General features: G+C 36.8%; 1 protein-coding gene across 3 annotated transcripts in view; it reads left to right on the top strand.

Moving 5' to 3' along the window:
• ADGRB3 (adhesion G protein-coupled receptor B3) overlaps positions 1-26055 on the top strand; it is a 793577-nt gene that overhangs the window by 308743 nt on the left and 458779 nt on the right. For all 3 annotated transcript variants that reach the window (XM_004270131.3, XM_049695237.1, XM_004270132.3), the window contains 2 exons: positions 3345-3506; positions 9628-9792. In XM_004270131.3, coding sequence (XP_004270179.1) covers positions 3345-3506; positions 9628-9792 — 327 coding nt within the window. The remainder of the gene's footprint in view (positions 1-3344; positions 3507-9627; positions 9793-26055) is intronic.

The following is a 26055-nucleotide window of genomic DNA, read 5'->3' as shown; positions in this document are numbered from 1 at the left end:
AATATTTAGTAAAGTCACATTACTTTATCAAAATAACTTGACCATTTTGGTCAGTTTAGTAACTGAGATAGGCTAGTTTGGACATAATTGTACAATGCTCAAATAGTCTAGGTCACAGCTCTATTTATAGTCGATGGAAGTGAAATGCCATGATAAGATATAGATATTTAATATAGACATCTAAATTAAATACCAACAAGATGGCTTAAGACATCTTAATTATACATACTGATGATTTTTAACATCATAGTTATCAAATGATCCTATAAACATGTTTAGGAAAGTAGTCTTTTATTCCAGTGGGGAAAATAATATGTCACATGTTATCAAAAACAGAAAAATAAAATTGTGTGTTTCTAATTTCATGATTTTAACATACTAGCAACATTTTTTATTAGTATTTTGTTTATAGTTTAAAATGCACTCCCATACCTTACCTCATTTAATCCTCACAAATAGGTTTTGAGGTATATGTATTACTCATTTTATTGAGAGGTTCAGAGAAATAAAGTGACTTTCTCAAGGTCACAGAGCTAATATGCAGTAGCTTTCCATCAACGACAGATCTTCTGACTTTAATAGCAATGCTTTTTCAGTTCCCTTTCATGTTTCGCGTCAGAATAAAGAGCCTTAATAGTACCTTAGATACTGAATCCTTCTACATAATGTAGAATACATAATGTGTAATATGCCTTAAGTTACAAGTTAAGGAACCAAATTAGTTTGTGCTATCTCCAAAGACATATATATTAAAAATAGTATACTTTGTCTTAATGTCAGTGAATTTTTTACAGAATATCTTTGCTATAAAGTATTTCTCACAAAGGCCCAATGTGCTTGACTAGAACAGCCTTCATGCCTTTTGGGATGATGCTGTGGCAGCATGGAAATCATAACTATTTCATGGAAATGTCACTTGAAATTATAGATTGAGATATAACGGGGTCATTTTGGTAGGTGGGCCAGTATTTCAATGGCAAGATTTGATTCAGAATTTGAAAGCCCATATATATCTTATTCATTTATTTGTTTTGGTTTTGATCAACAGAATGAACCACCAGTTGGAAGGGGAGTGAATAATGCCAATTCTGAGCACTAATTATCAATCTCTCATGACCCAGTCATCATTATCTAGCTTGTTCAACATCATTGTAGCTTCATACATTCAGAAGTAACCCAAAATTTTAAAAATTTTACAGAAATGCACATAAAAATAGTTCTTGATCTTGATTCATTGCTCAGTTTAGTTAAACCTTCTTTTCCTGCCATCATAACAATGCAATGCTCTTGTGGAAAAATAGAACTAATTGTATTCATAACCTTTATCATTTTACTTATTATAGAATTCACAATGTTCAAGGTTTTCTGGCTTTTAATTAATCACATTCAACCATAATATTTCTACTTCACTTAATCTCATCATAAAGACACATTGAAATATCACAAGAAAAAAATTTGCATTAGATTTTCCCCAACTTTAAGTTTTTTTCACTGCTAAATATATATGTGCACGTATACATATATGGGTAGATATTTTTTAACCATTGTCATATTATAGGGTTTCTAAAATAATTATTTTTAACCTTGATAGAGTATTCTTTCATGTAAAAGAACAAACTATGAGGCATAGCTTTAAATATTATTCAAATGGTCATTGAATAACATTTTTATAGATTAGTTATATATAAATTGGTAAAGGCAAAAAATACTGAAATAATCAAGGGTGACGTATAGAGCATGACCAGGACAAACACTGATCACAACACTGAAAAGATGTCCTATTTAATAGAATATGTCATCCCAGTTACCACTGTGCCCTTATGATATATATCCAGTTATAAATGCATTATATTATTTACACCTCTGGGTGCATATTTTAGACCAGTATAAGAGCAAATGCTTCCAAACAGTGCTACTCAAAGTGTGCTTGTCTGTGACCTAGTTGTCATGGGCCCTCGAGGAGATAAGAAGCTTACACCAGAATGTAACTTGAACTACTTTATCAAACACATGTTTTATTTCATCTGACTCTGTTTTTTGGAAAAAGAACTTCTCAGTGATCAGCAAGTTGAGTTACACTCTGGTCCAAACTTCATCTGTCCTAGAGTCCCAGCCCGTGGACCAGATGCCTTGAGTTGCACTGCAAGTCATTTCTAAGTCATGTATTAACCTTTCCAAAAAAGGTGGAAAATGGATCATCATACTCTATCAGTTGAATTCTCTGCTAAAGGCAAATCAAATTCTAAGCAGAATCTGTAAAATATAAATTGATTTATATAATTGATTTATATAATCAGTGATGCAGAGTTTTCAGAAACACTTCACCAAGTGAAGAAAAAGTGTCTTTTTCAACAAAGTCTAAATTTAATTTAACTAGTTCCTGCCAGCAGGTAAATGGCCCAATTTTGTATTTGTAGGAAAGCAACTGCAAGTTTTCAAATTAGAGTTAAAAATCTATCCTGGACACCATTCCATAATAGAATTAGAAGCCTGTTGAGATGGTCTTAGAAATTCTTGACTTTAAGTCTCCTTGGGACATGACTTTGGATCATAATAGAACTTAGACGTAGTCTCAGGGTGATGCCTACTCCAAGAAAATTAATGAATTCAGACATTCAGTGACTTTTAAAGCCCTATTTTTTTTAGTAAATTTTAGTTCCAGATTAAATTAAGAGAAATCATAGAGGAATTTTCCTTCATTTCAAGTAAAACTTACTTCTCTACTGTAGATCATCATGGGGAAAATTGTGAGTAGAATGTTTTTGAACAAATTATCACAAAATAAATAACTGTCATAGGATGAAAAAGTAGGAATTGCACAAGGAATAAATTATAAACAAGTGTGAGTATTCAACACAATAAAATTTAGATATGCCCAAACTCCCAGAGCCCTACCTCATCCAGCATTAGAAAGGAGATTATGGAACAAACGACTGGGGAAGGATACATCAATATATTCCTACTCAACAAAGCCAGAGTAAGTTTAGCAATACATTTTGTTTCCTCTTCCACCAAAGGACAAAGCTTTAGATTGGCTTGAAGAGAATTGCTCCAACAATCATTCTTGAAAAATGCTGACTTGTCCCTTCATAGCATCCATGGCCCGGTGGATTTGTGAAGTGGAGTCTTGCTAACAAGGTTATAGCTAACTTGGATCTTGCATCAGCGTAATAGTATCTCTCTTTAAGTTTCTTTTTCTCTGAAATGTTTTTGTGTATCTTTGATGTACTGTCATGTTTTTACATTGAAATTATTCTTGTATGTCATAATGTCAGTTTGGTATAATGCTTACTAGATGAATATTCAATACAGTATTTCATGTTTATTTGTTGTCTTGCACACAGGTGAATCTGGCGTGGAAGAGTGGTCCCAGTGGAGCACATGCTCAGTTACTTGTGGTCAGGGGTCGCAGGTGCGAACCAGAACTTGTGTATCACCTTACGGGACACACTGCAGCGGCCCATTAAGAGAATCAAGGGTTTGCAATAACACTGCCCTCTGTCCAGGTAGTGTTAGCAGCAACTACAACTGTGGATGTTATTGAATTGTGTCATGCTACGCATTTGGAACGATGTGTTATTTTCATATGAACCTGGTATAGGCATTTTAATTAGAGTGGATAAGTGTAATTTGTATTCAACTGTGAAATTTTATCATGTATATGATTCTTTCCGCTTTCAGAGCAGCCAAGAAATTACAAAAGTGTCTCCCTACCCACTGCAGCTATAAGCTTGAAATTATGTATCTGTTTCTAATGGTATTTAAGGTTCCAAATCTTTCCTTATTTTAGATGGTGAAAATGTCCAGCTAAATATTGTAGGAATAGTGAAATTTGCCAGCATCCTGGAAATGTGATCAGTACCCAGTGTTTAAGGCAGTGGTTGATACAGCCTTTAAGGCAGTCAGCTATTTTCCTACCACTTATTTGACCCCATCCGGGAAAATAGTGCCCCGGGCCAAAGGACTTTCTGTTAGTTTATTTCATTCAAGTGCCTACCCTCATCAGAGTCATCCTCTGCTCTGTAAACTTAAAGTCACTAATGGAAAAAAAAAAAAAAAGATCTTTCATGCTAAATGGAGCATAAGGTAATAGCTTACCCACTTAGGATCAGATTTTTCCATGTTACATCAACATTTTTTTTGTCCGTCGGTGCATACATGCATATTATAAGCATTTCTTCTTCTCAGACCACTGACTTTCATGTAAAAATAAGTACTAAAAGGATTCTGGGCTTTCTTTCAAGAAGTCCGAAGCACGTAATCCTGTGAATCTCCAGGTCTGTGTTTCTGCTCAGCCATTTGGTGGATGGGTGATGCCGACTCAGACCACTGCAGTTGACAATGGACTTGCATTCACAGCCCTTCCAGAGGCCTCTGGAGTGAGGTGGGCACAGGGAAAGGGCCTGGCACTACAGCCGCCTTTCATCTGGTGAAATGTGCTTAAGTCTTCTGCAAGTTCCATTTCCAGAGAAGCCTAATTCCGCAGTTGCTAAAAGCAAGAGTACAGAGTGGGTGGCATCGGGCAGGGGCAGGGACAATCCCAATTCCCCAGAAGAAGGGGCGAGAGCAACCCACTCCAAAACAATTTGGAGGAGGAGCTGTTTAATAGGTACAGAGTTTGGATTTGCAGAATGAAAAATTTCTGGAGACCTGTTTCCCAACACTATGAATATACTTAACACTGCTGAATTGTACACTTAAAAAGGATTAGATGATAAATTTTCCGATAAAAGAAAAGGCAAGCTGGAAAAAATAAAAGGGAAAGGAAGTGGTGGGCAGTTGTGGAGGAAGAATGCTGCAGTGAGGTGGGAGATCCCTTTGCTACGGGCTTGGGAGGCACAAAGGTAGACAAAGGTAGAATTAAAAGATAAAATGGGCAGAATAATATATATATATATACACATAACTGAATCACTTTGACATATACCTGAAACATTGTAAATCAACTATTCTTCAATTAAAAAAAAAATAAACAGGGCAGAAAGATATGAGGGAGGGAAGACAGAATTAGTAGGAAAAGAGCAATGGTTCCACTGAAAATAAGAAAAGTCAGTGAGAATCAGAGGGAATCAGACTAGATGAGAAAGAACATCAAATGAAACATAAAAAGATAACAGAGGGGGGAAGATGCTTAAGGAGATCATGGGTGGGGAAGACAACAAAAAAAGATGACAATAACAGGGGTCACAGAGCAAACATACGTACATTAGGCAAGAGAAGGGAAACGAGCAGTAAGGAGATGGGCATTTTAGAAATTGTAATGTGTCTAAATTTTATAGGTAAAAGGACCTCATGAGGAAATGCTAGTGGATTTTCAGGTGGGTGTGGGTTAAGTGCATTGCCTGGACTAGAACTTAAAGCTGGGCCCTATTTACAGTATTTATGTTAAGGGTTCCACGATCAAGTGCCCTGTACTTGGCAACAAGAAAAGTGTCAACAGAGAGTTAAGCTATACTTGACATATACGTTTATGTTATCAGCATCCTTTTGAAGAATCACGATCCTTTCAACATACAGGGATAGACTCTAATGGCAAACAGATCCCCAAATGGAAGTCTGAGTGGGTGCTAAAGTGTTCTCCACAGTTCTCTATTCAGAGCTTACTTTCCAAACACTAGTTATGAACACTCACCTGGCTGACATATGGGAATCTCCAACCTTCTGCCCGAGGCTGCTGATTCATCCCCTCCCTGGGCGTGGAGACCATGTACGGTGGGACCAGTGTGTACTCCCTTTCACTCTGCATCTCATGTCCAGAAAACTAAATAATATTCTATGATTATAAAGCTTTTCCTCAGTTTCTTAAACCTTCTACTATTATGCCTACTGAAGAAGTACATGCTAATTACTGGTTTCTCTTCACCTTCGTATACGTGTAGGTTTATCTTTTAAATTTGCTTAAATAGTATTGATGATAAGAAATACGTATCTTAATCATTGTTATAGTTCAGATGTTGAATTAAAGACAATAAAAAGCATTTTGTTGATTTTTTAATTTTCCAAACATGAAGAATAATTTGGCAACTTTATTATTTGAAAAATGTAGAATAAGTATCCCACTACAGGATATTGTGATACCTTTCAGATGGTGATTGTTATGAAATATTTTGTGTTCGATATTTTGTTCAATTATTTGTCATGCTGGTAAATATGTATGTTTTTACACAATATATAATGAAAACAGTGACAAAAAGTGAATTTAAAACCTAACATAGCACGCTGAACAGTGTAAATATCTTTCTGAAATACTTTATTCCCAAGAAGAAAATTATCTCAGAAATAACCTACTTGTCACACTGTGAATAAGCAAGGGTATTTTCTATTTAATTAATGAAAATGACACAAGGACAAACTGAATATTAATGCCACTTTTCACAGAATATGTGGGATGATAGAACTAGAACTTATATTTATTTGTACTCTTAAAGGCTAATCAATAGTAGTATAAATTAGTAAACTTTCACCCACATTATTCACATTTAAAGAGTTTTTAAATTGCATAATAATGTGTTATTTCTAATACGAATCCTAAGACATCCAGCCTTTTACAAAAGTGTTGCTCTGACATCATAGTGTCTTCAGAAACTCTTATTGCTCAGGGCAGAAAATGATCCGGATAAACAGAAGTAAATTGAGAAAAATAGAGAGGTACATGAAATTATGTATTTACTGCCCTGGTTTCTGACTTACAGTTTTATGACCTCTTCCAGGATATCTCAACCTTGGCACCACTGACATTTCGATATGGATAAATCTTTGTTGTGGGGCTGGCCTGAGGATTTGGGGATGTCTGGCAGCATCCCTGGCCTCTTCTCATTAGATACCAGTAGCCCCCTTTCTTCCCCTGAGCCATGACAACCAAAAATGTCTCCGATGTTGCCAAATGTCTCCTGGGAGGGGGAGGTCATTATTGCCCCTGGTTGAGAACCACTAGTCTACTCTATATTCCAGTCTTTTAGAAAAAAGCTGATTTAGGCTAAGGAATGGTTTTTATTTATTTTTTTTTAATGTCACAGTTTTCACATCCATTTATTTCCCTAAGAAAAAAAGCTTTCACTTAAAGGAGTTATTTTATACATCCCAATCTGAATCACAAGATACTTTGTATACTTATTTCAGAAACCTGGTAGTAATATAATTTGGGTATTGTGTATTCCTCATTTCGTCGCTAGATCAGTCAGAGACATGATATTATAGCTAGGGTCTAAAGAAGAAAACTATAAAAATGGATCAATTTGATTTTAGTTTCTAGGTACATTTTTCAAATGGACTAGATCATTTACAGATTTTCATACTTTACTGAAAATAAAGTAGCTCATTCAATGCATTTCCATTAAAATAAAAATATTTAATATTTATCATAAATCTTTATGAAAAGGATTCATAAAATTACAAGATTTGTGCTACAATTTCCTACTAATTCAATAGTATCAAGTATCAAAAATAAATTATTAATAATTGTATGTCTTTTTCAAATGAAAAAACATATTTTTGCTTTTTAAAATTGATGTGGAGAAGCCATGAAATTTCACCATGGAGCAATAAAGGCTGTTAAAAGGTAGTGAGTAAGAACCTGCTGTATAAAAAAAAAGTAAATAAAATTAAAAAAAAAAAATTCAAAAAACAAGATTAGTTTTCAGAGGATTCCAGCTCCATAATTTAACTAAATAATCAAGATTAATGAACATTTCTTTGAGACTTTAGAGAAAAATCTGCCAATTTAGCAGCTTTTTCTTCTGAGATTGTTCACTGCATGTGCAACAATGTGATTTGATAGAAGACAACAGAACCAGAACAGAACAGAACCAGAAATAAAAATTCTATATAGTCTATTAGCATCTTATATAGAAAATCGGGGAGAAAAGGTGGTTTTTAAGTGGAGAACATTTGGTAACTAGAAATAAATGCGAAAATTGCTTACAGGTGTACAGTTTACATAACAGTATATTCATATATGTTACTTTTAAATTATTTTGCTGTAATTGATCATATATACCTATATGTAAATATAGGTATATGTGTATTTTTTTTCCTTAGACTTAAATACAGACTTACTATTTATTCTTATACCAATGGATACAAATTGTCTTTGGTGTTCCCAGACTTAAATGGGAATAATGCAAACATCTTAATTTCTCTCACTTTTTCTGTATAATATTTTTGAAATATACTTTCCAGCAAGTTTCACAGAATCTTAAAGAATTTTTCATTGGATATTACCTAAATTTGTCTAATTTTTCCAATATTTGAACATATTTTCACAAGTTGGGCAACTAAATAGTATAAATAGAAGAGAACGGGCTGCCTCATAATTAAGGATGTCATATCTTTGTTTTTAAAGTAACAACTTGGTCAGCAGATAATGTACAAAATATTCTAGATGTACTATATTTATTGGCATGTGTCCTCTGACACTTCTGCTTACCCCGACCAATGTTGAGGAGAAAATGAACATGTTTGTCATGTTTTGTGATAAATTTCTACTCCCCCTACTCATGTCAGTGGGTGTTATATCAAACATCTGCTGAGGAACTTTTAAGAGTAAGGCAGAGGTTCAGCATCAAGACAGGAATTTTGAATTGAAAAGGACATTTTGCCTGGCTTCTTTTGATTTGTACTGTCCATGGAGTGCTACTGCTTACCGTCCCAAATGTTAAGAATTGGGATGGGATTGGTGATTTGACAGTGCAAGAAAGTGACCTAAACTTTGAACCCTAATGGACTTTCTGCAAAAGATGTCAACATTTATTTGCAGCAGTTATTATGGAGGAACACAAATTATGTTAGTATTTCCGATCAAGGGTGAATTCATCGTAATGGTGTATTTGAAGTACTGGTGTACTGATAGTTATATGAGACATAAATTAATTAGATCATATGTTTTTTTCTAGAATTTTTATTAATTAGGAGGATTTCCAGCGTTATCCAGTTACTGGAAGAGGACAGATATCTTCTGTTTTTCTGGCTATTAGAAAGAGGTCTTCATATTTGCCCCTCGTTTTTAAACTGGGGAGAGAGGAGGCTCTTATGCAAGTAGATAGAGTTCTTGAAATTTCCCTCTTATTCAAAAGACAGTGACTTTAAACACCCACATTTTTTAAATGGCAAAAATACGTTTTCTAAAATGTGAGGTCAAAAAGCTGTTTAAAATATGTACCATCAATTTTCAGATTTTTTTCATTCTCTGACACCATAAAATTTATTAATCCTGAAACTTTGTAAATGTTGGAAGAATTAAATTGACACTTATCTATTTAAATGCAATTTTAACTTCAGAAGATCACTCTAAGAAATTTAGTTGATGTTACTTTTACATAGAAGTAACTCATGACTATTTTACTATGAGGGAGAGAGGTGCACTTCCATTAAAAAAAAAATAATAAAAACATTTAAAGTTTATAACATAAATAATTGTTCAAATACAAAAAGAGGTACATGCAATTTTCCATTAGTTAAATGATTGCTGACTTAACTTACATTTTGTGACAAATAAGAGTAATTTAATTGAATTTTTAAAATATCTTCATATTTGTCTATTTGATGAGTTTTTTTCTTAATTATAAAGAAAAATAATCTTTGACTTCGCCTCTCTCCTTCTGTTGTTGAAGCTTCTTTGCTTTATTACAGTCCATGGAGTCTGGGAGGAGTGGTCTCCGTGGAGTTTGTGTTCATTCACGTGTGGTCGAGGCCAAAGAACAAGAACACGGTCGTGCACTCCGCCCCAGTATGGGGGAAGGCCGTGTGAAGGACCCGAGACTCATCATAAGCCTTGTAATATCGCTCTCTGCCCAGGTGAGCCTATTCTGGATTTGGGGAACTTGGCATTTATGTCCCGGTGTATGGTCCCTAGGATACCTAGGAGATATTAAGAGTACAACCTTCATTCAGTCACACTGGAAAATGTGTCCTTTGCTTATTGATTCTTGCTTAAATAAAATTGGGTACCTTCCTTGATTCTATCATATGTAATTGTGTATAATATTTCCTTGACTAAGTACCAATGAATGCTCACCTTTATTGGACTTCTATAAATAGGTATATTAATGATTCCCACTAAGATTTTATCTCTACTTGGATTTCCCTCCTGGAAAAATTATAAGCCATCCCAAAGACCTGAATTGACTGTTGCATCCACATTGTAACTAGAGAGACCGGTGTGGAGGCAATCCTTCTGATGTTATTCTCTCACACTCACTCAGCTAAGGAGTGGGATGCACCCTTGACCACGTGTGAGCATGATAGACATTTGCTAGGAAATCAGACTTTCTAGATTCACTGCTAGATGCATAAAATGGTTAGATCATAAATGACATACAGTCTTTATGTGATTATGAAGACTGTATAGTCTGTTCTTAGAGTGTATTTATGTTATTTAAAATTTTTTTCCTTCAAAATATTTCAATTCTGTTTTACCCGACTTTGCTAATTCCACCCATTACTCCAGAGAGAAGTCTTCGTAATGCTATTATTTAGGTTGCTGAAACATTCACACATAAAACAGATACCTACAAAATGAAAAAGACTGATCTCCACCTTGAAGGGGCTTGCAATTTATGAGAGAAAATAAAAACAAACAAATGATAGAATCTCCCCAGGAAAAGCAAAGGCACTTCTAGAGGAAGACACAGACAGGAGTGGCAAGTGGCAGAGGCTAACAAAAATGACAATGGGACCATTATAAATAAGCATCATCTTCTCTTTGGGAGAGTTTCTCACCTGTCCATGCAGTCACGTGTTCTACATGCAAGCAACAGAGCTGGGATGCCAGTAGTGAGCTCCAGACACATTATTCAACTCACACTGAGTCCCATTTGCCCTCTAAATTCCCCAAGTTAATATCCTATATTATAAGGCAGTAATTCAAAGTTCTTCTGGAAATTTTAAGAATCTAAAACATCTGAAGACTGAAAAACATCCAAAAATGTAGAGAAGCAACAGTCATCTAACAAGCTTAATTGTTCTCTTTTACTGGCTTGCTACACTTAGGAATATACATGTAAATATGTAGTAGTTGTATTGAGTAATATCATCACTTTTAGAATGTTATGAATTCTACAAATAATGAATAAACTCATATGATTCAGTATTCAGGTATTATGAATATTGGGGAGTCAATAATCATGATTCCTTATTTGCAAATCACTCCCAGAAAATCTATTTATGATCTGTCTTATTTCTATCTCTCTGTAAACATACAGATAGGCACACAGACACACACATATATATTTATGCTCTGCCTTTTTTCCAAAGATTTGAGTAAATTTATACAAATTTTAGAATTTTTTTTAACTGCTGAGCTGTGATATTTATGGGGAGTCAGAGGTCACTCTTATTTTTCTGTGGAGTGTGAAAAAAATAGATAACACTGGGAAATAAAAAATTATAGCTAACTATAGACTCTCTTTTAATATATTAGTTTCTAATTAATTCTTTTACCTCAGTTGATCCCCATAAGTACAAAGATAAAATGGCACTGATCAGTAAAATGTTATCAACCAGGTTTTTCATAGTCCACTTTCCAGGAATTTTCTCTAGCAGGAAGAAGCTTGGATGAGTACACAGAGATGCTGAGTTGTTACAATTTAGATAAGAAAACTCAGTTTTCTAAGTTGATGTAGTTTTTGCTTTATCACTCAAGTAGTAACCATGTGTGTTTTACCTGTATTATACCATCACTGGAGCCACTCTAAGACCCTTAAATTTGGTTGGCTTTCTTTTGTTAGGTCTTTAATTTTGGGGAGTTATGATTATACTAATTGTAAATCTGGCCTAGCTCATATTTTCTCATAAAGTGAGCATTATGGATCTATCTTGAATACTTAATAAATGTGTTGTTTCTGACTTCTGTTATTTCCATTCTTGGATTTAGTTACATCATAAAGGATAAAATTCTTACCATATTTTATCCCAATTTCCTTACTACCTGAAAGGGAATTCTTATAGCTATGATTTAAAAAATATATATTTTTATACTCTGCTCAACATTTTGGCATTATGTTTTTAAATTATATAAGATATGTTTGGTACAAATATTTCAAATTCTTCCTAGATATTAGAAGAATTAGAACTAATTTCTTACAGCTAATCTCAGGCACCTTCACTGAATATAAAGCATTATTAAGTATCAACTAGATGTAAGACACACTGAGAAGAATATATAGTCCTTGATCTCAAGAAATTTGTAATATCTTCTGAGGATTTAGAAATAAGCATGTGAAAAATTGAATGCAATTCTGAAAAACACATACAAACACTCTAGTCTCAATGAGCATGGTAATTTGAATATTAAGTGGTTTCAACCTCCTTTTCTTGTAGCTATCCTACCTGAGATCCCTAAGACAACCTCTTAAGGGAAAACCTTTAATGGGAAAAGTGTCAGTGATGATGAAGTGGGCCAAGACCCACACTTGGTTTTCTTTGGTTAGGCTGATTGAGAAGTGAAGAACAGAAGAGAGCAGAGGAAACATTCAAAACAACAAACTGGGTCTCTGCTCACCACCTTTGCAAGATTTGACCATGCAGGTTGTGGTCATGGGCAGTGACGTTTTAATGTGGGATCATGTTAGAGCAGCGTCCCAGCTTCCTGCTTTTAGGAAGTATATCACCCCCATAATGAAGTGGATACTGTGTAGGGATGATGGATATTTCTCACATCAAATAATGTAATGGTTCTATTTATGCAAATTTTGATGTCTACTGCTAAGTAGATGGCATCCAATTTTTTTTTCTTACATCTTTATTGGAGTATAATTGCTTTACAATGGTGTGTTAGTTTCTGCTTTATAACAAAGTGAATCAGTTATACATATACATATGTTCCCATATCTCTTCCCTCTTGCATCTCCCTCCCTCCCACCCTCCCTATCCCACCCCTCCAGGCGGTCACAAAGCACTGAGCTGATCTCCCTGTGCTATGCGGCTGCTTCCCACTAGCTATCTACCTTACGTTTGGTAGTGTATATATGTCCATGCCTCTCTCTCGCTTTGTCACAGCTTACCCTTCCCCCTCTCCATATCCTCAAGTCCATTCTCTAGTAGGTCTGTGTCTTTATTCCTGTCTTACCCCCAGGTTGTTCATGACATTTTAGTTTTCTTAAATTCCATATATATGTGTTAGCATATGGTATTTGTCTTTCTCTTTCTGACTTACTTCACTCTGTATGACAGACTCTAGGTCTATCCACCTCATTACAAATAGCTCAATTTCGTTTCTTTTTATGGCTGAGTAATATTCCATTGTATATATGTGCCACATCTTCTTTATCCATTCATCCGATGATGGACACTTAGGTTGTTTCCATCTCTGGGCTATTGTAAATAGAGCTGCAATGAACATTTTGGTACATGACTCTTTTTGAATTATGGTTTTCTCAGGATATATGCCCAGTAGTGGGATTGCTGGGTCATATGGTAGTTCTATTTGTACTTTTTAAAGGAACCTCCATACTGTTCTCCACAGTGGATGTATCAATTTACATTCCCACCAGCAGTGCAAGAGGGTTCCTTTTTCTCCACACCCTCTCCAGCATTTATTGTTTCTAGATTTTTTGATGATGGTCATTCTGACTGGTGTGAGATGATATCTCCTGGTAGTTTTGATTTTCATTTCTCTAATGATTAATGATGTTGAGCATTCTTTCATGTGTTTGTTGGCAATCTGTATATTTTCTTTGGAGAAATGTCTATTTAGGTCTTCTGCCCATTTTTGGATTGGGTTGTGTTTTTTCTTGTTATTGAGATGCATGAGCTGCTTGTAAATTTTGGAGATTAATCCTTTGTCAGTTGCTTCATTTGCAAATATTTTTTTTTCCATCCTGAGGGTTGTCTTTTGGCCTTGTTTATGGTTTCCTTTGCTGTGCAAAAGTTTTGAAGTTTCACTAGATCCTATTTGTGTATTTTTGTTTTTATTTCCATTTCTCTAGGAGGTGTGTCAAAAAGGATCTTGGTGTGATTCATTTCATAGAGTGTTCTGCCTATGTTTTCCTCTAAGAGTTTTATACTTTCTGGCCTTACATTTAGGTCTTTAATCCATTTTGAGCTTATTTTTCTGTATGGTGTTAGGGAGTGTTCTAATCTCATACTTTTACATGTACCTGTCCAGTTTTCCCAGCACCATTTATTGAAGAGGCTGTCCTTTCTCCACTGTACATTCCTGCCTCCTTTATCAAAGATAAGGTGACCATATGTGCATGGGTTTATCTCTGAGCTTTCTATCCTGTTCCATTGATCTATCTTTCTGTTTTTGTGCCAGTACCATACTGTCTTGATTACTGTAGCTTTGTAGTATAGTCTGAAGTCAGGGAGCCTGATTCCTCCAGCTCCGTTTTTCAGTCTCAAGATTGCTTTGGCTATTAGGGTTCTTTTGTGTTTCCATACAAATTCTGAAATTTTTTGTTCTAGTTCTGTGAAAAATGCCAGTGGTAGTTTGATAGGGATTGCATTGAATCTGTAGATTGCTTTGGGTAGTAGACACATTTTCACAATGTTGATTCTTCCAATCCAAGAACATGGTATATCTCTCCATCTATTTGTATCATCTTTAATTTCTTTCATCAGTGTCTTATAATTTTCTGCATACAGGTCTTTTGTCTCCTTAGGTAGGTTTATTCCTAGATATTTTATTCTTTTTGTAGCACTGGTAAATGGGAGTGTTTTCTTGATTTCACTTCCAGGTTTTTCATTATTAGTGTACAGGAATGCAAGAGATTTCTTTGTGTTAATTTTGTATCCTGATACTTTACAAAATTCATTGATTATCTATAGTAGTTTTCTGGTAGCATCTTTAGGATTCTCTATGTATAGTATCATGTCATCTGCAAACAGTGAGAGTTTTACTTTCTTTTCTGATTTGGATTCCTTTTGTTTCTTTTTCTTCTTTGATTGCTGTGGCTAAAACTTTGAAAACTATGTTGAATACTAGTGGTGAGAGTGGGCAACCTTATCTTGTTCCTGATCTTAGTGGAAATGGTTTCAGTTTTTCACCATTGAGAGTGATGTTTTCTGTGGGTTTGTCATATATGGCCTTTATTATGTTGAGGTAGCTTCCTTCTATGCCTACATTCTGGGCAGTTTTTAACACAAATGGGTGTTGAATTTTGTTGAAAGCTCTTTCTGCATCTATTGAGATTATCATATGGTTTTTATCCTTCAGTTTGTTAATATGGTGTATGACATTGATTGAATTGTGTATATTGAAGAATCCTTACATTCCTGGGATAAACCCCACTTGATCATGTTGTATGATCCTTTTAATGTGCTGTTGGATTCTGTGTGCTAGTATTTTGTTGAGGATTTTTGCATCTATGTTCATCAGTGATATTGGCCTGTAGTTTTCTTTTTCTGTGACATCTTTGTCTGGTTTTGGTATCAGGGTGATGGTGGCCTCATAGAATGAGTTTGGGAGTGTTCCTCCCTCTGCTATATTTTGGAAGAGTTTGAGAAGGATAAGTGTTAGCTCTTCTCTAAATGTTTGATAGAATTCACCTGTGAAGCCATCTGGTCCTGGACTTTTGTTTGTTGGAAGATTTTTAATCACAGTTTCAATTTCAGTGCTTGTGATTGGTCTGTTCATATTTTCTATTTCTTCCTGATTCAGTCTTGGCAGGTTGTGCATTTCTAAGAATTTGTCCATTTCTTCCAGATTGTCCATTTCATTGGCCTAGAATTGCTTGTAGTAATCTCTCATGATCTTTTGTATTTCTGCAGTGTCAGTTGTTGTTCTTTTTCAATTCTAATTCTATTGATTTGAGTCTTCTTCCTTTTTTTCTTGATGAGTCTGGCTAATGGTTTATCAATTTTTTTTCATCTTCTCAAAGAACCAGCCTTTAGTTTTATTGATCTTTGCTATCATTTCCTTCATTTCTTTTTCATTTATTTCTGATCTGATTATTATGATTCCTTTACTTCTGCTATCTTTGGGGTTTTTTTTTGTTCTTCTTTCTCTAATTGCTTGAGGTGCAAGGTTAGGTTGTTTATTCGAGATGTTTTCTGTTTCCTAAAGTAGGATTGTATTGCTATAAACTTCCCTCTTAGAACTTCTTTTGCTGCATCCCATAGATTTTGGGTTGTCCTGTCTCCATTGCCATTTGTTTCCAGGTATTTTTTTTATTTCCTCTTTGATTTCTTCAGTGATCACTTCGTTATTACATAGTGTATTGTTTAGCCTCCATGTGTTTGTATTTTTTACAGATCTTTTCCTGTAATTGATATCTAGTCTCATAGCATAGTGTTCAGAAAAGATACTTGATACAATTTCAATTTTCTTAAATTTACCAAGGCTAGATTTGTGACCCAAGATATGATCTATCCTGGAGAATGCTCCATGAGCACTTGAGAAAAATGTGTGTTCTGTTGTTTTTGAATGGAATATCCTATAAATATCAATTAAGTCCATCTTGTTTAATGTATCATTTAAAACTTGTGTTTCCTTATTTATTTTCATTTTGGATGATCTGTCCATTGGTGAAAGTGTGTTGTTAAAGTCCCCTACTATGAATGTGTTACTGTCGATTTCCCCTTTTATGGCTGTTAATATTTGCCTTATGTATTGAGGTGCTCCTATGTTGGGTGCATAAATATTTACAATTGTTATATCTTCTTCTTGGATCGATTCCTTGATCATTATGTAGTGTCCTTCTTTGTCTCTTCTAATAGTCTTTATTTTAACGTCTATTTTGTCTGATATGAGAATTGCTACTCCAGCTTTCTTTTAGTTTCCATTTGCATGAAATATCTTTTTCCATCCCCTTACTTTCAGTCTGTATGTGTCTCTAAGTCTGAAATGGGTCTCTTGTAGACAGCAAATATATGGGTCTTGTTTTTGTATCCATTCAGCCAATCTGTGTTTTTTGGTGGCAACATTTAGTCCATTTACATTTAAGGTAATTATCGATATGTATGTTCCTATTCCCATTTTCTTAATTGTTTTGGGTTCATTATTGTAGGTATTTTCCTTTTCTTGTGTTTCTTACCTAGAGAAGTTCCTTTAGCAGTTGTTGTAAAGCTGGTTTGATGGTGCTGAACTCTCTCAGCTTTTGTTTGTCTGTAAAGATTTTAATTTCTCCATCAAATCTGAATGATATCCTTGCTGGGTAGAGTACTCTTGGTTGCAGGTTTTTCTCCTTCATCACATTAAATATGTCCTGCCAGTCCCCTCTGGGTTGCAGAGTTTCTGCTGAAAGATCAGCTGTTAACCTTATGGGGATTCCCTTGTGTGTTATTTGTTGTTTTTCCCTTGCTGCTTTTAATATGTTTTCTTTGTATTTAATTTTTGACAGTTTGATTAATATGTGTCTTTGTGTATTTTTCCTTGGATTTATCCTGTATGGGACTCTCTGTGCTTCCTGGACTTGATTAACTATTTCCTTTCCCATATTAGGGAAGTTTTGAACTATAATCTCTTCAAATATTTTCTCAGTCCCTTTCTTCTTCTCTTCTTCTTCTGGAACCCCTATAATTCGAATGTTGGTGTGTTTAATGTTGTCCCAGAGGTCTCTGAGACTGTCCTCAGTTCTTTTCATTTTTTTTCTTTATACTGCTCTGCAGTTGTTATTTCCACTATTTTATCTTCCAGGTCACTTATCCGTTCTTCTGCCTCAGTTATTCTGCTATTGATCCCATCTAGAGTATTTTTAATTTTATTTATTGTTTTGTTCTATTGTTGTTTGTTTCTTCTTTAGTTCTTCTAGGTCCTTGTTAACTGTTTCTTGCATTTTGTCTATTCTAATTCCAAGATTTTCGCTCATCTTTACTATCATTATTCTGAATTCTTTTTCAGGTAGACTGCCTATTTCCTCTTCATTTGTTAAGTCTGGTGGGTTTTTAATCTTGCTCCTTCATCTGCTGTGTGTTTTTCTGTCTTCTCATTTTGCTTATCTTACTGTGTTTGGGGTCTCGTTTTTGCAGGCTGCAGGTTCGTAGTTCCCATTGTTTTTGGTGTCTGTCCCCAATGACTAAGGTTGGTTCAGTGGGTTTTGTAGGCTTCTTGGTGCAGGGGACTAGTGCCTGTGTTCTGGTGGATGAGGCTGGATCTTATCTTTCTGGTGGGCAGGTCAACGTCTGGTGTTGTGTTTTGGGTGTCTGTGGACTTATTATTTTAGGCAGCCTCTCTGCTAATGGGTGGGGTTGTGTTCCTGTCTTGCTAGTTTCTTGGCGTAGGATGTTCAGTACTGTAGCTTGCTGGTCTTTGAGTGAATCTGGGTGCTGGTGTTGAGATGGAGATCTCTGGGAGATTTTCACCATTTGATATTATGTGGAGCTGGGAGGTCTCTTGTGGACCAGTGTCCTGAAGTTGGCTCTCCCACCTCAGAGGCACAGCACTGACTCCTGGCTGCAGCACCAATAGCCTTTCATCCACAGGGCTCAGAATAAAAGGGAGAAAAAGTAGAAAGAAAGAATTAGTAGAAGTAGAAAGGAAGAAGGAAAGAAAGAAAGGAGGGAGAGAGGGAGGGAGGAAGGAAGGAAGGAGGGAAGGAAAGAAAAAAAGAAAGAAAGAAGATAAAGTAAAATAAAATAAAGATAAAATATAATAAAATTATTAAAATACAAATAATTATTAAGAAAAAAAAATTTTTTTAAAAATTACGGACAGATAGAACCCTGGGACAAATGGTAGAAGCAAAGCTATACAGACAAAATCTCACACAGAAGCATACACATACACACTCACAAAGAGAGGGAAAGGGGAAAAACTCATAAATCTTGCTCTCAAAGTCCCCCTCCTTAATTTGGGATGATTTGTTGTCTATTCATGTATTCCACAGATGCAGGGTACATCAAGTTGATTGTGGAGCTTTAATCCACTGCTTCTGAGGCTGCTGGGAGAGATTTCCCTTTCTCTTCTTTGTTCGCACAGCTCCCGGGGTTCAGCTTTGGATTTGGCCCCGCCTCTGTGTGTAGGTCGCAGGAGGGCATCTGTTCTTCGCTCAGACAGGACGGGGTTAAAGGATCCGCTATCGTGGCTCCGGCTCACTCAGGCCAGGGGGAAGGGAGGGGCACGGAGTTCAGGGCGGGCCTGCGTTGGCAGAGGCCAGCGTGACGTTGCACCAGCCTGAGGCGCCCAGTGCGTTCTCCCGGGGAAGTTGTCCCTGGATCCCGGGACCCTGGCCGTGGCGGGCTGCACAGCCTCCCCAGAAGGGGGGTGTGGATAGTGACCTGTGCTCGCACACAGGCTTCTTGGTGGCAGCAGCAGCAGCCTTAGCATCTCATGCACGTCTCTGGGGTCCGCGCTTTTAGCCGCGGCTCGTGCCCATCTCTGGAGCTCCTTTAAGCAGCGCTCTTAATCCCTTCTCCTCGTGCACCAGGAAACAAAGAGGGAAGAAAAAGTCACTTGCCTCTTCGGCAGGTCCAGACATTTTCCCGGACTCCCTCCCGGCCAGCCGTGGTGCACTAACCCCCTGCAGGCTGTGTTCATGCTGCCAACCCCAGTCCTCTGCCTGTGCTCTGACCAAAGCCCGAGCCTCAGCTCCCAACCCCACTTGCCCCGGCAGGGGAGCAGACAAGCCTCTCGGGCTGGTGAGTGCCGGTAGGCACCGATCCTCTGTGCAGGAATCTCTCTGCTTTGCCCTCTGCACCCCTGTGGCTCCACTCTCCTCCGAAGCTCCCTCTCCACCTCCCGCAGTCTCCGCCCACGAAGGGGCTTCCTAGTGTGTGGAAACCTTTCCTCCTTCATGGCTCCCTCCCACTGGTGCAGGTTCCGTCCCTATTCTTTTGTCTCTGTTTTTTCTTTTTTCTTTTCCCTACCCAGGTACGTGGGGAGTTTCTTGCCTTTGGGGAGGTCTGAGGTCTTCTGCCAGCGTTCAGTAAGTTTTCTGCAGGAGTTGTTCCACGTGTAGATGTATTTCTGGTGTATCTGTGGGGAGGAAGGTGATCTGCGTGTCTTACTCTTCCACCATCTTCCCGCAAGCCTGCGATGGCATCCTATTTTTATCTGATACTTCCTTAGTCAATGTCCAACTTTCTCCCAACTTCTTTAGAGATGAAAGTAAACCACTTACCTGAGATCCATATAAGGAGAGAAGAAAGGAAGGAAAGGGTAGATCTGATCTGATATTTCCTAGTTTGGGTTACTAGTTACCGACTTGTGTACTGTGTCTGAGAACAGTGATTGGTGTTGGTTGGGGGGAGGTGGGCCAGAGGTATACAGAGCAACAAAAGGATTTCACTGCGATTCAGTCACTGGCTCATAAACATGATGTGACTTCGTTTTCCTCCTCTTCTCATCTGTAGTAATAATTACGTGTGGTACTATGGAAGGATGTGTGTATGTATGTGTGTGTTCAGGGGTCTTTGGGGTATGTTTCTCTTATCACCAAACTCAGAACTTCTGGCAGTCCAACCTATGTTTTCTGTTTTCTCTGAATTTTCATGGCAGTCACTAATTGAGCATCAAGTTCATAATTGATATATTTGAGGACAAGGAAATGCTCTTTTATTTCCTGTTTATCTCTCCATGCATCTTTGTACCTGGTGGTATGCAATAGATGACTATTGATTGGATTTTCTTGACATGTATGAATTTTTAATACTCATCCAAATTTTTCTAGGACATTTTCTGTGCCTACTTAATAATACATTAATATGTTATAGGGGAAAGATCTTGGACTTTTGCAAGAGAACACATATTTAAATTTAGATATCATCTTTTCATATCTATGTTGCCCCTCTGATCTTTAGTTTCTTCAGCTGTACAAAGAGGACAATATAGTAATACCCTCTTAATGAGAAGACCATGGAAGGTAGCAAACTAGGAAACACTCTCTAATACTAGTATTATTATCATGTCAGTGTCTCCAGTGAGAGTCCATCAGGATGATACTTGTAGTTGAACAAGTTGGGTTTGTTACTCTTGGCAGTGAGGGGAAATCAACATAGGGAATTGCAGGGCATCATAGTAAGGGGGTGTTAGGAAAGACTTATCAAGGGTTTGGGCTTGTGTTGGGTGATTTCACAGAAAGTTTAAAAAAGTGGGGCTTTGCTCCAGATTTGATGGTGTCAGGGAAGGGGGACAATGCTATGATTGGGTACCTTAGTAAATTATCTAGAACGAGGGAAGACCAGATGCAGTTGGTGAAGAAGTGAGTCCCTCATCTTAGCTGAGAGAGGAGAATGTTTGGAATATTGTGGGTTCCACGGGGACCTTGTCTTTGTCTATGAAGTGACCTTGTTTTACCTCATTTTTATCACAGTCTCAGAGTGATCTTTTCTGGTTATTAATGTGTTTTCTGATGATTTTAGGTCCAACAGGGGATAACACAGCCTCACTGTGACATCAAGGAAGCAGCCAACAGTACTGAGGTCTGGCTAAGTGTCAGACCTGAACCTGGGTGTCACCTTGGTGGTGATTCCTCCTCCAGGGTGATTTGATCACTTTAGATGCTTCTGTTTTAAATGATTTTGATTTTGATTAATATTCAGCTGGAGAAAACTCACAGACATATGGTATGTTTGCATTTTCTAGGTAGGCCCTCCATTAAAATTATATAATGTATATCTGCAAAATAAAATTGATATTGTCTTTTCCAAAATTAAATTATTTTGGGAAAATGAAAGCTTAAGTTTTTAGTTCAAAGCCTCAAGCTCTATGGTAATTTTCTTCATAGTATTTTACTTCATAGTAATAATTTTTTTTCCCTCTGTCAGTAGCTGAAGACTGGAAGAACCGATGAATTAAGTTTGGCCCACTTTGTTTCAGTTTTGACAATTCTCTTTCTGATATATATTTATGAAGTAGCGTACAAGTAATATAGAGGATAGGTAGGGATAAATAAGTGAGTGACAGATTGAAGACTGACATAAAGAACTATTGACAAGTTTTCATTTATATATGGGGCTATGTTTAAATGAATATAATTATATGATTCAGTGGTCTGGAGTTCACAAGACATGGATTAAGGTTTAGTCCCAATCCTTAATTTTATTTATTTACTTATTTACTTATGTATTTATGTATTTACTTTCCAATCCTTAATTTTAAATATTTACTTGGGCAACTTCTTCCTCTTTTCTATTCCTCACTTCTTTCATTTTTAAAATAGAGCTGGTATTCATTACCCTTCTATATCATAGGAATGTTATGTGATTAAAATTAGGTGGAAGAATCTTGAAAACTACAAAACAATATGAAGTCAAGGACCATGATTTATATGGGAATATTACTTTAAAAGCAAGGGATTTGGTGAAGTAAATTCAGGATATTATGGTAGTTTTTGAGCTTTATTTCTTATGGATAGCCTTCATAAGACACTCAAAGGGATTCTTTGGCTAGGATTGTTCTAGGGAGAAGTAGCTGCGTAAGGGCCCATTTCAGTCTGTGGGGCCGAGCAGTCCTGCATTTGAGAAATTCATTCCTGAGAATCCAGAACCATTCCAGACAGATCCCATTAGGTTGTAGTTTCCAGATATATTTTCAGACTCATAAACTCTAAGGAGAAGGAAAGAACCACCCAATGATAGGTCCTGAGGAACACAGCTGGAACCTAACATCTGTTACCTAGAGCAAGAGGCTTTGGTCTCCTGTGGTTCTAGTATTTTGATCCTTCAGCATTTGTGAGAGGGTGACCTCCCCACAGTCCCTCTGCAGGGAGCGTTCCTGTGAGGACAGAGAGGAAACATCCTGAGCCTTTGCCCTACCCTGGTTCAGAGGTCCCTGATTGTCTCAACATGAGGATGTTATAATTTAAAACACAAATGCTGGCTCGTTAACCTGGTCTTTAATTAAAATTTGCATTTCATCATCTTAACCTTCTAGTCTATTATGTGGCAATTGTATTCATTTTGTGTCGTTTCAGATTTTCAGCATTATTCTGGTGATCTTTCAGTGCTTAGCTTATGAGAGTTTTAAAAAATTGTGTCTTTCTTAATCCTGGCTTGCTCTCTTTTACTATGTAATATTTTTCTCATTTAAACTTTGTCTTAATTTACTTACCAACCTTTCTTTTTTTAATCCTTCTAAGCCCTTGCCACGATAAATTGCCTCTATTCTTAATTCTAATTTTTAAACATGATATTTCATTTTGATTTTCCTCTTTTGTCATTTATTTTAAAATGGCAAATAGGAAACATAGGTTTTTGCTCCTCAGCATATGGCTCTTCTGCATTTCAGTCTTGTATCCCAGAGGAGTCTTTCCCATCCCCTGGGTAACTCCCAATTCAGTAAAAACCAGAGCCAAATCAGATAGCCTAAATCAGATAGGCTCAAAGGGGCCAGAACTCTTCTCCCCCAATTCCTCCCTACAGGTAACTTCATCAGTCATCAGCAATCAACCCAGAACAGTTGTTGAAATGATGGTTTTAGTGTTCAAAATATTCATGACTTTACCTTGTGGTTATTGTTATCCAACCTATACTATAGTGTCACCAGTTATTGGTCAAGATGAGAAAATAGACTGAAACATAGTATTTTCATTAAAATGTATGAAAGTCACAGAGAACCATATTCAATATCCTTGGTTAAACAAGAATGGAAAAGAATATAGAAACAAATATATATATATATATATATATATGTGTGTGTGTGTGTGTGTGTGTGTGTGTGTGTGTGTGTGTATAACTGAATCACTTTGCTATACAGAAGAAATTAACACAACATTGTAAATCAACTATAAAATTTTTTAAAAAATAATAAAATACGATAAAATGTATCATAGGAATTGCTCCCTGCACATCGGAGATAGGATTTTCTTCCTGGTGAACACAATTGCAGAAGGAAGTTTCTTTAACACAGAAAACCCCAGGAATCTAATGTTTTAGCCATGGCAATTTTAATTCTTCTGGGTCCAGAAAGTCTGGTCATGTGTCACATTGCTGTAAAAAAACTTTGTGTCCCCAGAGTGACACTGTTGTATAAGGAAGCACGTTACGTGAAGGTAGGACTGGCTGATCTCAGCATCCTCCCAGCTTCAAAATACAGCCTCGCATTCTCTATTCTTAGTCACCTTTTGTGGGATGGTTCGTTAAGAAATAGGCATTTGGAGTTTTTAAACTGAAAAATAGCACTGGAAAAATCCAAATGCAAATGCTTATGATGGAAATGAAAAGAAAGTAAAAAGCCTAAGACAGTTCTGATTGTTAACCTGTCTGCCTATCATGGAAGAAATTATGTCCTCTAATGCAATGTTTACCAAATGGTGTCCCATGAAAAGGAAAAAAAGGGAAAGAGGGGAGGGAGGATTTATTTTTAAATAAATTTGGGAGATACAGCTTTAAACAAAGTCTATTCAGAGTAAGACTCCCTGCATTAGGTCTATAACGGCATCACAAATTCAACACGTTCCACCCGCGGACCTGTTTGAAACCTACTCTAACCCAGTTCAGTAAAAGGTTCTACCATTTACCCATGTCTGGCCTACACTCTAGTCCCCAACGTCTCCCATACCCATTCTTGTCTCTGTGCAATCCAATCTACACACAACCGCAAAATGAAGGGTTAAAATGTCACATCTCTTCCCTACTTTAAAGTCCTCTCGTGGTGCCTCACCTTGTTGGCCCCATGCCTGCCGGGCCCTCCAGGATCGGACTTCTGCTCACCCTCCAAACCCACCTCCTGCCGCGTCCACCTCTTCATGAGCCCCACGAGCCCCAGGCTTGTCTCTGTCCCTGAATACACAAAGCTTTCTAGACCTCAAGACCTCACTTGGGTAGAGCCTTCCACAGAGCCTTATGTTTCTGGCTTCTTCTAGTGTTGGGGACTAAGCTCTCCTGTGGTCACACTGCTTTCAGAACACTTCTAGCTGTGACTCTCTTGTTCACTCATTTGTTTACTTGTTTATCATCATCTGTCTCCACCACAGCCCCTCAGACTACACGTTCCGGGAGAGCAGAGCTTGGTGGGTCTTTATCAGCACAGTTTCCCCTGAGTCTAACAGAACAAGAGCGGTCACAGTGCGGATGCTCTGTGCATCTTTACTCAGGAGCACAGAGGAGCCAGTTTGGGAATGTTTACATTGCCCCAAATCATCGGGAACACTTTTCTGACAAGATGACAAGGTGCTAATTAGCCTTCAGTAGGAACACAGTTCTAGAAAGAAAGCTTTGAGGTGTTTTCAAGCTTGTGGTTTTGCAGTGAGTCTGGAAGGCAGTCGTATCTGGGTGGGTGGTAGGGTGGGGAGGGCCTTGGTGGTCTCTTGCCTCCATACTCACCCAGGTAGAGAGCAAACCTGAACGCAGCTGAAGGAGAAGCATCTTCGGCACCACTCTGGATCCCAGTTAAGCATCAGAGAAAAAGAAAAAAGTCTCTTCATGTCTTGTGTGGTACCTAGACAAGAGGTTATGAAATAGAAAACTTAGGTGTATCATATGATAATTGGTTTTTATTTTTAAATATCTCAACATTTAATCCCTGAACTAGAAAATGCTTAAATGCCCATAGCAGAACTCTTAATTTCCACCTCTCAAAAACCTCACTTTTTCCCATTCAGTAAAATGACACTACCATTTCCTGAAAGATCTTTTTTTATTTGTTTTGGTTTAGGTGATTTCAGCGATATTGTGATATTGTTTTCTATTTTATTTTTTTTATTGACATATAGCTGGTTTACAGTGTTGTGTTAGTTTCAGGTGTACAGCAAAGTGATTCAATTATATATGCATATATATCTTTTTTTTCCAGATTATTTTCCCTTGTAGGTTATTACAAGATATTGAGTATAGTTCCCGGTGCTATACAGTAGGTCCTTGTTGTTTACCTGTTTTATATATATTAGTGTATATATATTAATCTCAAACTCCTAATTTATCCCTCCCCGCCAGAACATAATTAATGAGTTTTTTTTTTTTTTTTAATTCTAGGATGAGAAACAAACAAAAATTCTAAAATAAAACAACGTTCCACGTTTGGCACTAAAGAAACTCTTTCATGTACATATAAGTCAGTTGTCTAATCTTTTAAATTAAATTCACATACTCCTCTCTTTCTAACCTCTCAATTTTCCATTTTCACAGTGAAAATGGAAGTTTGCCATACCACACTCTATAACACACTAAAGGAATATTGGGTTTTTGCTCTTTTTAAAAAATATCCAATCAGTTACTTTGTCAAGTCCATTCTTTCATACTGGT

Source organism: Orcinus orca, chromosome 12 (genome assembly GCF_937001465.1).
Source record: "Orcinus orca chromosome 12, mOrcOrc1.1, whole genome shotgun sequence".
In the NCBI taxonomy this organism is placed as follows: Eukaryota; Metazoa; Chordata; class Mammalia; order Artiodactyla; family Delphinidae; genus Orcinus; species Orcinus orca.
Note: the sequence above shows the minus strand (reverse complement) of the source record. Positions and strands in the feature narration are given on the sequence as shown.